The 12,031-nt window shown below is 45.5% G+C and overlaps 1 protein-coding gene across 13 annotated transcripts in view; it reads right to left on the bottom strand.

Annotated features, from left to right (window-relative positions):
- ADCK1 (aarF domain containing kinase 1) overlaps positions 1 to 8,557 on the bottom strand; it is a 106,886-nt gene extending 98,329 nt beyond the window's left edge. For 3 of the 13 annotated variants that reach the window (XM_085580592.1, XM_021542837.3, XM_085580594.1), the window contains exons 1-3: positions 8,521 to 8,557; positions 5,536 to 5,715; positions 1,204 to 1,287 (exon numbers count right to left, since the gene is read on the bottom strand). In XM_085580592.1, the coding sequence (XP_085436718.1) occupies positions 1,204 to 1,287; positions 5,536 to 5,703 (252 nt within the window). In that variant the 5' untranslated portion in view covers positions 5,704 to 5,715; positions 8,521 to 8,557. Of the gene's footprint in view, positions 1 to 1,203; positions 1,288 to 4,777; positions 4,930 to 5,535; positions 5,717 to 6,818; positions 6,936 to 7,579; positions 8,139 to 8,377 lie in introns of those variants that run through there. The other 10 variants (XM_021542834.3, XM_085580593.1, XM_021542838.3 and 7 more) reach the window with 7 other exon arrangements.
- Between the last annotated feature and the right edge of the window lie 3,474 nt (positions 8,558 to 12,031).

Genomic DNA, 12,031 nt, shown 5'->3' with positions numbered 1-12,031 from the left:
CTTGGGTGTCACTCGAGGACGCTACATGCAGCCCTTCTGCAAACCAGGTTTCAAAGGTTCAGGGCAGACATGGGCAGATGGACAGTGAAGCTCCAGATTCCAACACACCCATCTCCATTTTATGCCAGGGCATCAGTGCCACTCACTTGGGATGGGGAGCAAGATTAGAACAGCTTTGCATCTTTAGACAGCAGAGGATGAGAACAAGCCCAAGGAAGCCATTCTGCAAACCATTCCAGATATACTAAGACCATATTGATGATGTGGATTTTCTGCTAGAGGAATACTAAAGCATGCTGGAGTCCAATGTCACTGATTTCTACCTTAGTCAAGGCTGTTTCCAGTTTTATAGTCCCTCCAGTCTGAGAATCCCTGGAGAACACCACTCCATGCATTATAACCAACCACATCAGTGGCCTAAATCCTACATGCACCAAGAAGAAAAATGAGGCTAAAGACCTTTCTTCAAACACACTATGCAGACTGGCCTAATTTGGCACAAGCTCTACTTCCCACTCCAAAGAGGCCTTGAACTCAAATAGCAGAAAAACCCTGTCTAACATATATCACAAGCACTCAACTACAACTGAGTGTCATTCACAGCTCAATGAACTATAGGGCTAATGGCTGGAATGAAAGGTGCAGCATAAGATTTGAGAGGAGCAGTGGTGGGACTTATCATCCTTCTCACTAGAAATGCTTTCAATATTATTGTTAATTACTGATATCAAAACACAACAGTGTGTTTTACAATGAGATGTACACTACTTTGCACAATTTTCATTTCCTCAGAGATCTGCAATTTTATTTATCCTTATTATTTCCTTTTCAAGACACTCCTTTAATTAAATCAGTCAGCTGTCATGTTATGGCCATTACCAAACAACATGTAGAATAAGAAAGCACTGCCAGGCCACTCTCAGCAGCTGACCACCACACAACCAGTCTGGGCAGCAGAGATCTGGCAGCAGAGCCCAAGGACTTGAGCCTCTACTGGACTTAAGTGAGCACTGAATGCATATGGCTACCTTTGACAAAGGACCTTCTCCATTGCACAATGCAAGTCCTAATATGGAGTTGTTATCTAATATTGCTGTTAACAATCTGGAAGAAAGCATATTGAATTATTAAGATTGACAGCATGACAGCAACACATCCAAACCTTGCAGTTTCCAAGGAATGTAGTTTAGTGCTATTGCCTACCTGTGATTTGAGGAATTCATACTCCTCTGATCCGTACGGGACACTCCGAAGAGAGGTGAGGTAGTCATAGCTGATAACTGCTGTCTGCAAATGAAACCAGAAATGCTGAGCAAGCTCTACAGTTACCAAAACAATAAGACTTCTGTTAAAGAGAATGCATGTACCTTAGGCTCCACAGTGAAGCCTATGGCAGCAGACTCACTAATAAATTAAATGAAAATAATTGCACTTCAATGAACACTTATAAAAAGAAGTGCAGGGGCATCATTGATATGTAGCTATGTGTAAGCAACACTTGACACTCCTATATTATCTTGTATTTGAGATGCTCAAAGCATTTTCCTAATCTCTGTACAGCACCTTGCACAGCACACTCCCATCTCCAGTCAGCCATGTGGGGCTTCCACAGTAAGGTCTCCTGCTAGTAACAGAGGTCATCCAGACTCTGTGCCCCATCAGTTATCCCACACTTCATAGCTCCAAACTGCCTAACCAGCTTGCTCTGGGTAGAGGTTCAGCAGGGAACAGAGTGACTGAAGACAAATTCAGATTAGCACAAGCAGCAGTACTTTTGGGGATATTCAACTGCACAAAGGACTGTGGGGCCAAAGGGTTGAATACCCAATTATGAAACCAGGATCCAGCTCAATGGGATCCGCCTCAAACCTGTTAGTTAGACATTGCCACAGACAATGGAATTATATTCTTAAGTGACTTAGTGATTTCTGAAAATAGATCTAGGGTATTTCACAATTCCTGTCACTAAAGTCCCTCTCTTTCCACAGTCAGAACATCAGTGAATGGGAGAGAAACATACAAGTCATGTTTGGAGGGAGATAAGGGAGCATACACCTAGAGGAGCCTGTCCACTAATGTGCCATTTGAACCTCAAGATCCTTGCCATGAAAAACCATTTGTCTAACTCCCATTGAAAGGCACTTTTCCTCAAATCTCCCTACAGAAGGGGTAACATTCCTCTGGCACAGGATACTAGCCCCACCTTTTACCATAAACATGTCCAGGAAGGGCACAAAGTACAGTCAATGTATAATGAAATCAGGGAGGCTAGGGAAGCAAACCTGTCTTGAGACAAAGCCAGTGGAACTGACAATAGGGAAAAAAGTCAAAAGCTCAGAAATGCATCCAAGAATGGATCAAGCCAGGAATCAGTAACAAATAGACACACTCCCTCCTTGTAGAGGTTAGGTTTCTCGTGTTTCCTGATTTCCAAATTGTAAACTGAACACAGCAAATTTTTTTTTCTTGCTTTTCAGGCTCTCTTGCCCCTGGTAAAGTGAGGAGCTGCACAGCTACAGAGACCATACAGAAGAAAAATTTTTCAAAGCATCTTCACAGCCTCAAAGAACAACTTTGAAGTGGAGGGAGGTTCGAATCAGTCTTGCATCAAGGCTTGAGTTGGTTCTTATTTTATCTCTGGTCCACAAGGGTAATTATCACCTCCAACTCAAAAAGAAGCAGCTAACAGATTGGCCTGTATTACAGAGGGAGATGGAATTAATTAAGCGGTTGCTAATTACACTGTAATCTTAAACACTAAATTAATATTATGATGATCCTGATAGGCAACTCTGACATTGCCAAATCCCTCCCAGTGTCTAGCTACTGCACAGAATGTTCCTTCCACATAACCAAAACAACTGGTATACTCTCAAAAGAATACAGCAAATGCACAACAGCTCTGCCAGCTTCTAATTTTACCAGAATACAGAAACGCTCTGCAACGTGATGATGCCCACGCCACTGACTTCATTCTCATCCAAGACTAGTGCTGTCATTCATGTTACAGCGTGAGACTGAAGCTCAGAGTTATAAAAAGATATACATAATCAACCAATCACTCCCTTTACAAATGCCAAATTACTTTCACTGAGCTTGCATCTGGCCCAGTGTTAAATGTCCCATTTGGTATCAATGAATTCTCAACACTGTACTCTTCCACTGCTCCTAAACCTATCCTCAGATCTTACCAAGTCATAGCACAATGCTGCCCCTGAACAGCTGTCTACCCATATATAAGAGCCAGTTCACTAAACAGAGGCTTAAAAAGAAATTTTCCACTAGTGAGCTTCATCAAGTTTCTTATGGAGTCTGCAAAGAACCACTGAACCAACGTGTTTAAAATACAACCAGACTCAAATCTCTCTAAACAAACTCATATGAAATCTGTCCAGAGTCTCATAGTTGTATATCAGGCTCCTTGATCCTCATGTGCTTTTCTTTTGTTTTGTTTGCCCCACTGTAACTTGTCTTAAAGTTTTGTGTCTGCTGCTGCTGAACTTACTAGCTCTTAAGAATTGCAGTCTCTTCATTACAGTCTGCTTTTGCCTGGCTATGGTTCAATGATGAAATCAAGCATCCAGGTAAGAAGCCAGGGCAGGGCTAGATTGAAGGACAGATACTTTAGGTCTGTGTAGATGTCACTAATATCCGAAATAATTTGTTTGCTACAGAGATTTATCTTTCATTTGCAAAAAGAATAATCCCAAAGCTGACATTCTTAGAATTAAACATGACTGCTCTATTGGCTTCACCTGGTCCATGGCTAAGGAATGACAGCAGTTCAAGCTGCCTGTGCTCAGATGAGTGTCCAAAAATGACCAGGGAAGGCAGAGGTCACTGGTGCAGCAAGACTAAAGAATCTCTCAAAAGCAACTCAAACACATGCAGTCATACATACCAGAGGAAATTGGTAATTCAGAAAGGGACAAAACATTCTTTTTTAAAAGTATACACACAGATTTAAACACATGCTGCCCTCACCAAGTTACCAGTGCTCAGTCTGTGCTGCCTGTAGAGACTGAGCACTGGTAACTTGGTTTTGGGGTCACTGCTTGCAGCTATGGGTGCAGAACCCTGTAAAGCATTTAAGAGCAGGACCAGTGAAGCACTTTATAGCCAATGATTTGTGACCTCCCTGAAGGCAGAGAACATGAAAGTCGGGTATGCCTGTGATTTGCCACCATCTAAAGCAAAGAATATTACCATTCCCCTACTTCCTATTCTTCAGTAACGTAATCCCTTACCATCACTCAAAACACAGACCAACTGCACAGCCTCATCACTGGAACTTCTCACTTATTTTTTGTCTTAAACAGTAGATTACCACAAAAGCAGTGGCTTAGGAAAGACTGAGAAACACTAGTCAAGCAGGCAGAACTCAAGGACACATTGGAGAACCCAAACACCCTAAATAACAGATTCTCCTCCAGCAACAAGAAACTGTATTCCCTCTCCATTACTCAATTTGCTGTGCTTTAAAAGGGAAAGAGCTGCTCCCTGCCACCAGACAGCACTACCTTATGGTTAGGGACAGAGCATGAAGCTTAGCACTTGTTAAGTAAGAAGGAAAGATTACAGTCTGTACGTCTGCCTTCACCTTTTCATAATAAATATTCATTTTTCACAATAGTTTATGATGCTGCACGCACATGGCACCTGAGCCAACCCACAGAGCTTGTTTCTTATTGCATCTGCCCTCAGGAGTTGACTCCTTGTAAAACTCATTAGCAAAGTCCTTAAAAGTCACAGAAAATGCAGACAGACAGCTGCTTACCACTGGGGGTCTGTAAATGATGGAGATTGTGGCCTGAAGTGACAGATATATAATGCAAGTGAGGTGCAGGGAGACTGATACCCCTCCAGAGTCTCTGCTCTCCATGTTCCTGGGTGCTCATGGATTCATCAGTGAACACTGTCAAGGAGAAGGCAGCAGTCTCCATTCCCAGTTTTATGAGAAATATCAGTGATGCTAGACAGACATAGCATTCATTTTACACTTCTGGAAACCACTCTAATCTCAGAAGTACATCATCAACCATCCTCACTTTATTCTTGCTTTGAGAATGATCCTCAAAACACCAGTCCTTCTCTCCCCAAATCTCATACCAAGGGTCATAGTGTAATGGTTACCCTAGTTTATCAACACAACCAAGATACTTATAACAAAATGTAAAAATGGCATATGCAGAGAAGAGGGTTTGATCTAAGTCACTCTTACAAGACAGCACACCACACCTGGACAGGCAACTGCCCTTGAAGGGTGGCTGATGAAAATGTGGGCCCAATGTGAGCCCTTCCTCTGAAGATCCCACCCTATCCAGGGAAGCAGACACAGCTCTCGGTATCTACATTTTCCTCTTTCCAAAATGTGCTAACAACAGCTGTATTCCTTATGTGCTTCCACCTCCTTTCTCCCCCACAGTGTCTAAACTTGAAAAGCTCCCAACAGACATTCTGATTTCCTAAGCCAGCTAAAAATGCAGACAGGGAATGCAGAAAATCACAAGTTCTTATGAACTTCAATTCCCTTACCCATCTAGGAATCTTCCTGCACATTGTTATGGTAGAACTTACAGTGGCAATGGCTCGGCCCACACGAACAACTCCAAAATCATTAGGATCCAGGAACTTGTTTCCATACAGATAGATGCCAGAAGCAGCTGCTGTCAATGAGGCAAATTTCAAGGCCCTTAGTGCCATGACTGGAGAACTCTGCCAAGATACAAAACAGCAACTGTAACATCTGATAAGGACATAGTGATCTGATGTCCACAGCCCCAGAGGACCTGACAATCCAAGTTTTAATTGCTCCTTTCCTAATGACACATTGCTAGCAATGGCCCCAGCCAAGAGCTCAAACAATCGCCCAGCAACTGAGGGTAAGTTGCTCATTGCAATTCTTAACAGTGTCTACAGGCCACAAATCCAGAAGTAACTCACTGCTAGACCTTGCATAAATGCAACAAAACATTTGTTCAGGATCCCAAAGGCTTTTCAAGGAGACACAACAGGTGGACAGACAGAAACACAAGATCACCAAAAGTCAATTCTGATCCTATCAACAGGCAGTTCTTCAACACAAATTTTTGACACTATCACAGCATAGGCAGATTTTAAGGGGACAACAGATGATATAAAAAACTCAGGTTTAAAAAGAGTTCTTGCAACATCAAGAACACCCAAAGCTTGTAAGAAACTCTGCCAGGCTAGTTCTAAAAGTTCCACACTGATGAGTGGTCTAGGAAGAGGCAATGCATCCCAGGAGGTTGTATGCCACTCCAGCAGTCGGTGCCAGACAACCACAGAGAATGCAGATGGGAGACCTGATCAGTGACCAAGTGAGGTTTGTTTTCTCATTATCACCATCCCATTCAAGTGCCAGGCAGGGAGTACTGGCACAACAGTCATCTGCAGGAATCTACAGCCTATTCCTAGCTCTATCACAGGCTCAATACAGGCCTGGGGTGAGACACTTGTCAACCACTTTTTTTCTGTGGGACAAGGGTGGGGAATGAACACATTTCCCACACTAAGCACTTTGGATCACTACATTGATTGTTTGCAGTATATAAAGTAGCATAAACATGTAACTCATTACATGTTAAATATATTTTTTTCCATTTCTTTATGTCACCGTAGAGGACTCAGAGATAAAAAAAAACGTAGCAGCGAATTTGGTACATTTTTCTTTCCCTATGGCTGGTACTGTGCAGAAAGTATGACTGACATTCCTTCTGCTTCTACCACAAATCAAAAGGTATTGTCACTTTTCTGCAAGCTCTCAAGAGCACCCTTGACACAGTCCAGGCTCTTACCCCATCAAGATGGAGTCTACTAATCCTCCCACTCCTAGGCTTGACTGAGAAACTTGCCTACTTCTCATTGTGAAGCTTTAGCAGGGTCAGTCTGGCTTGTGCCTTTTCTCTCAGAGCCTTGTAACCAAAAAACACATGCAGTGACACAGGTCAAGTCTTTCAAAAACAGTTCACAAGAACACAATCAGCAAAATAAGCTAATATAACACAAGAGACCTTTGTACATGAACCTTAGCTAAACTTTATTATTTCCTTACAAACCCTGGGTAACTGAGGCAGAAAAGCTGAGACATATTCTGTCAGTGCCTGTCACAGCTGCCTGTAGCAACCCAGCTCTTTCTTATGTCAGAATGGGTAGCTGGCTGACCAGGACTCCTTTGAGTCTATGATCAAAATCAACAGAAAATAAACCTGGGCTCCTGACTGCAGCCAAATGTACACGCACTTTTCCAATAAAAAGTTGCCCTCCCTCCCCTGCCTCATTGTAATTCTAGAAATTTTTGGGGTTTCTTCCAGCAGGACCAATCCTTTTTTTTGTACAGAGATCTCTTGTATTCTTTGTCACCTTCAAAAGTAATTTCTGTGCTCCTTGTATATTTCTGCAAAATTTAATTTATTGAAAAGTGAAAGGTGCAGCAACATTTTCTTAACAGAAAATATGCTTCTCTTTTCATTATTTTTCCTTTACTTTCTCAATTACTAAAATAACATTTTATTGAAAGCAGGATGCAGGTCCATCTGTTCTTGTATCTTATTCCTACCTGAAGGTATAATCTGCAGTTTGTTACATCACATCTATTGCCATACCCGCCAGCTGTACGTCACAAACAGAAGATGAGAACTTTAGGTAGCAAATAAACAGGCAGCAAAGCTGAATTTTTCAGCAAGAAAGTTCCTGTTTTCATGCTTAGCATGTTGTAGCAATAAAAAGGGAATAACTAAAACCCCTCCAATAAGAGGTACAGAAATAGAATTCTCTAAAGTAAATTGTATTTCAAAGTTTTGCATAAGGTATAGAGGAGCCTTTTCCATGTAAATGAGCCATTATGACACCCCTAGGGATATCTTAAGGGCCCTGTCAGCTGTGAAACAAGCCTTGGGATGTCACTGCCTCTCGTTATTAAGCCCTGCCTTGATGGATCACCTCCAGCTCTTTTTTCACCAAAGTGAGGTGACTTCTTTGACTTTCACCCAACTTGGCGCATCCGAGTTCCCTCACGCTCGAGCTACGCTCTCGTGTTCCCAGCCGGGCCGGTGCCGCTGCCGGCGGAGCCCCGAAGGTGACCCCACGGCCACCTGCCGAGGCCCGGGGAGCGGCGGCGCCGCTGGCCGCCCCGAGGGCAGCGGCACCGACCCAGCGCCGCTGCGAGCCCCGGCCGGGCCCCTCCGGCCCCAGCCCCGCGCCCGAGCTCTGCCCGTGAAGGACACGAGGGGCCGGCGCCGCCTGCTCTCGGTTCTCCTTCGGGCCGGGCCGGGCCGGGCCTCCTGGAGCGGCGTTCGCGCCCCGCGCCGCTCCTGCCTCCACGAACAGCCCCGGCCTCGCCGAGCCCCGCGACTACCGAGTCCCCGCCGCCGGGGCCGCAGCTGCGGCCGGCATTCGCGGCCGGCATTCGCGGCCGGCCCGGAGTCCCGGCACGGGCCGAGGCGGCCGCGGGGGCTGCGAGGGCTCGGGCGCTCCGCCGGCGCTCAGAGCGGCACTTACCGACCGCCGCGCCGGCACTTCAACCCGCGCGCGCCCCACGCCGCCCCCCCTCCGCCTCGCACACGGTACGGCCCTGGCCCGCGCGGCACGCCGGGAAACGTAGTCTCCCTTCGCGGCAGCTCGGAGGCGCGGGGCCGCGGTGGGACTGCAAGGGGCGGTCCTTGGGCGAACCCACGGGGGACCGGCGGGGGGAGCGCTGCGCCGCGCCGCGCTGACGCCTTCGCCCTTGCTGCGGGGAAGTGCGCGGCTCGCCCCGTGGATTGCAGGATTGCAGCCAGGTAACTCCCGTTCAGTAACTGCAAGGTAACGCAACCTCACTTTGTCAGTGAGGCCTCCCAGAAAACCCATTTTATGTGCTCTAAAACAAATTTTACAGTTAAATTAAATTTCACACTTAAATCAAATTTCACATTCTATTTCACAGAATCAACTAGGTTGGAAAGGACCTTTAAGATCATTGAGTCCAATCTATGACCTAACTGACTTTGTCAATTAGGCCATGGCACTAAGTACCACATACAGTCTTTTAACACCTCCAGGGGTAGTGACTCCACCACCTCCCCGGGCAGCCCATTCCAATATTTAATCACCCTTTCAGTGAAGAATTTCTTCCTAATGTCCAGCTTAAACCTCCCCTTCCACATCTTGTGTCTTCTTGTGCTATTGCTGGTTGCCCGGGAGAAGGTGCTAACCCTCACCTGGCTACAGCCTCCTTTCTGGTAGTTGTAGAGTGATAAGGTCTACCCTGAGCCTCCTCCTTCCAGGCTAAACACCCCAGCTCCCTCAGCCACTCCTCATGGGACTTGTGCTCCAGAGCCTACCAGGCAGATAACATCCACAGCCTCCCACTCATGTACCAGGCAGGTGCTAAAAGGAAATAAGGTTGGTCCGGCAAGGCCTGCCCCTTCAAAATCCATGCTGGCTGGGTCTGATTGCTTGGGTGTCCTGTAGGTGAAGTGTGATTTTACTCAAGATTATCTGTTCCATAAACTTGCCAGGCACTGAGGTCAGCCTGTAGTTTCCCAGAGCCTCCTTTTGGCCTTTCTTTTGGATGGGTTAACATTGGGTAACCTTGAGTCATCTGGGACCTCCCCATGAAGCCAGGACTGATGGTAAATGATGGAGAGCAGCTTTGCAAGCTCATCTGCCAGCTCCCTCATCACCCTAGGATGGATCTCATCTGGTCCCATGGACTTGTGAGCATCTAAATGGCTCAGCAAATCACTAACTGCTTCCTCCTGGATTACAGGAGGGCTATTCTGCTCCCTGTCTCCTTTACTAGCTCAGGAGACCATGACATTGCACTCCAGAAAACATCCTGATCCCAAGTCTCTCTTCCTGGATGTATAGGTTTTTCACCCCTGTTAAAAAGTGCTGTAAAGGTGATTTAACTACCTTCTCCCTGGCTGTGGGACAGTGGTTAAATATTTTCCTAAAAGATCAACATAATATAGGGAACATTTATTGGATTTGTGTGGCAAGGTTTTTTTGTGGGGGTGGAGGATGCTACAGGGTGGCTTTTGTGAAAAGCTGATAGAAACATCCCCCATGTGTGACAGGGCCAGCACCAGGGCTCCAAGACTGGCCTGCTGCTGGCCCAGGCTGAGACTGTCAGTGACAGGGGTAGCACCTCTGCAATAGCATAGTTAAGAAGAGAAAAAAGTTATTGTGCAGAATTAATTGCAGTCAGAGAAGAAAGGAATGGAAATATGTGAGAGGAACAGCTCTTGCAGACACCAAGGACAGTGGAGAAGGAGAGGCAGGAGGTGGCTATTTTCAGATCACAGAATAACCTAAGGCACCCAGAAAGAACATCAACTCTTTAGTGAATGGCCCACGTTGGGATCAATCCCACAACCTCTGTGTTATTAGCACTATTCTCGGACCAGCTGAGCTAATTTCAGGGTACTCCAGGTACCAGAGCTGAGATTCCCCTGCAGCCTGTGGTGAGGATCATGATGAGGCAGCTGTGCCCCTGCAGCCCATGGAGGGCCATGGTGTATCAGATGTCCACCTGCAGTGTGTGGAGGACCCCACACTGCAGCAAGTGGATGCCCAAAGGGGGCTGTGACCTGGTGACCCCTTAAAGAAGGACCTGACAGGACCTGTGGACCTATGAAAAAAGGAGCCTACACTGGAGTAGATTTGCTAGCAGGGCTTGTGACCCTTTGGAGAGGCTATGCTGGAGAAGTTCATGAGGAACTGGAGGTTATGGGGATAACTCACATTGGAGAATTTTGTGGAGAATTCTCCAGAGGAGAGACCACACAACAGAGCAGGGGAAGAGTGTGAGGTGTTCCACCCCATGATAGAAGAAGCAGCATTATACATTTGTGTGAGATGAACTGACTACAACCCCCATTCCCTGTCACCCTGCTCTTCTGATGGAGGGGAAATAAAGAAAATTGGGAGTGAAGTTTAGTTCAAGAAGAAGGGAGTTTTTAAAAAAAAAAAATAATGTGGTTTTTTTTTTTTTTTAATTTGGGGTTATTTCTCACTATCCTACTCTGATCTGTTAGTAATAAATTAAAAATAAATTCATTTAATTTTCCCCAGTTCCCATGTTTTGCCTCTGACAGTAATTAGTGAGTGATCTCCTCCTGTCTTTAGTTCAACCCGTGAGGCTTTTGTTGTTGTCTCTCCCTGTCCAGCTGAGGGGAGTGACAGAAGAGCATTGGTTGGCACATGCCATCCAGATAGAGTCAAGCTGCCACAGTACCCCTTTTGTTTCCATCCAGCTTCACTTCATTTTTGTTTTCCTCACTTGTACTCTGCTGCAGACCTTAATGTGTATGCCTGCACAGTGAGGGCTTGCTGCTAAATATCATCTCTAAGAAACAAAGCAGCTACAAATTATGAAGGGCAGAGATAAGGGTGATTACCCTGCTAGCACACTGAGGATACAGGGCCCACGTGGCCAGTTGCTGCATCAGCCATATGATGGCTAAACTGGCTGCAATCCCATAAGTTTCTCTCCCTTCTAGGACAGATGGGAGCTTTTGAACTGATGGGGAGCAGTGAAGCATCGCAGCTTAGTCTTGGACGATTACAAATTATGTAGGAAAGACTATTTTTTGGAAGGAAGCTTCACGGATTGGAGGAGAAAGAGGAAGAAAATAAAAAGTCAGGGAGATGTGCACCTGATATATTGCTGAGGAAATGAGAGAAATAAATACAGATTGAACGTGAAGTAACAACTCTGAATCACATAATTTAAAAAGCCTAAAAATACAGGGAAAAGGTCTACTGTTCTTGTGTCTGCTAAAGCATATGTAAGTTTTGCAATAGATTATTGTGTTTGCAAATTCACAACGTCCATGGCTCTGGCTGATAGTGGGCATAATAGAGGGCTGTCCATTTAAAGCTACTGTGCTATTGCATATAAAAATCAAAAATAGCAACTCTAACATCAGCACAACCACTGATTCCTGACCACAGCCCACTGCTTCTACCCGGGATGCTTAAAAGACTGCTGGCCGGGCTATCAATCCTCTGTGTTAATGGCCAGATC

Source organism: Lonchura striata, chromosome 5, assembly GCF_050655825.1.
Source record: "Lonchura striata isolate lonStrDom1 chromosome 5, ASM5065582v1, whole genome shotgun sequence".
Lineage (NCBI taxonomy): Eukaryota > Metazoa > Chordata > Aves > Passeriformes > Estrildidae > Lonchura > Lonchura striata.
The sequence above is the reverse complement of the archived record's forward strand: the minus strand, read 5'-3'. Positions and strand labels throughout refer to the sequence as shown.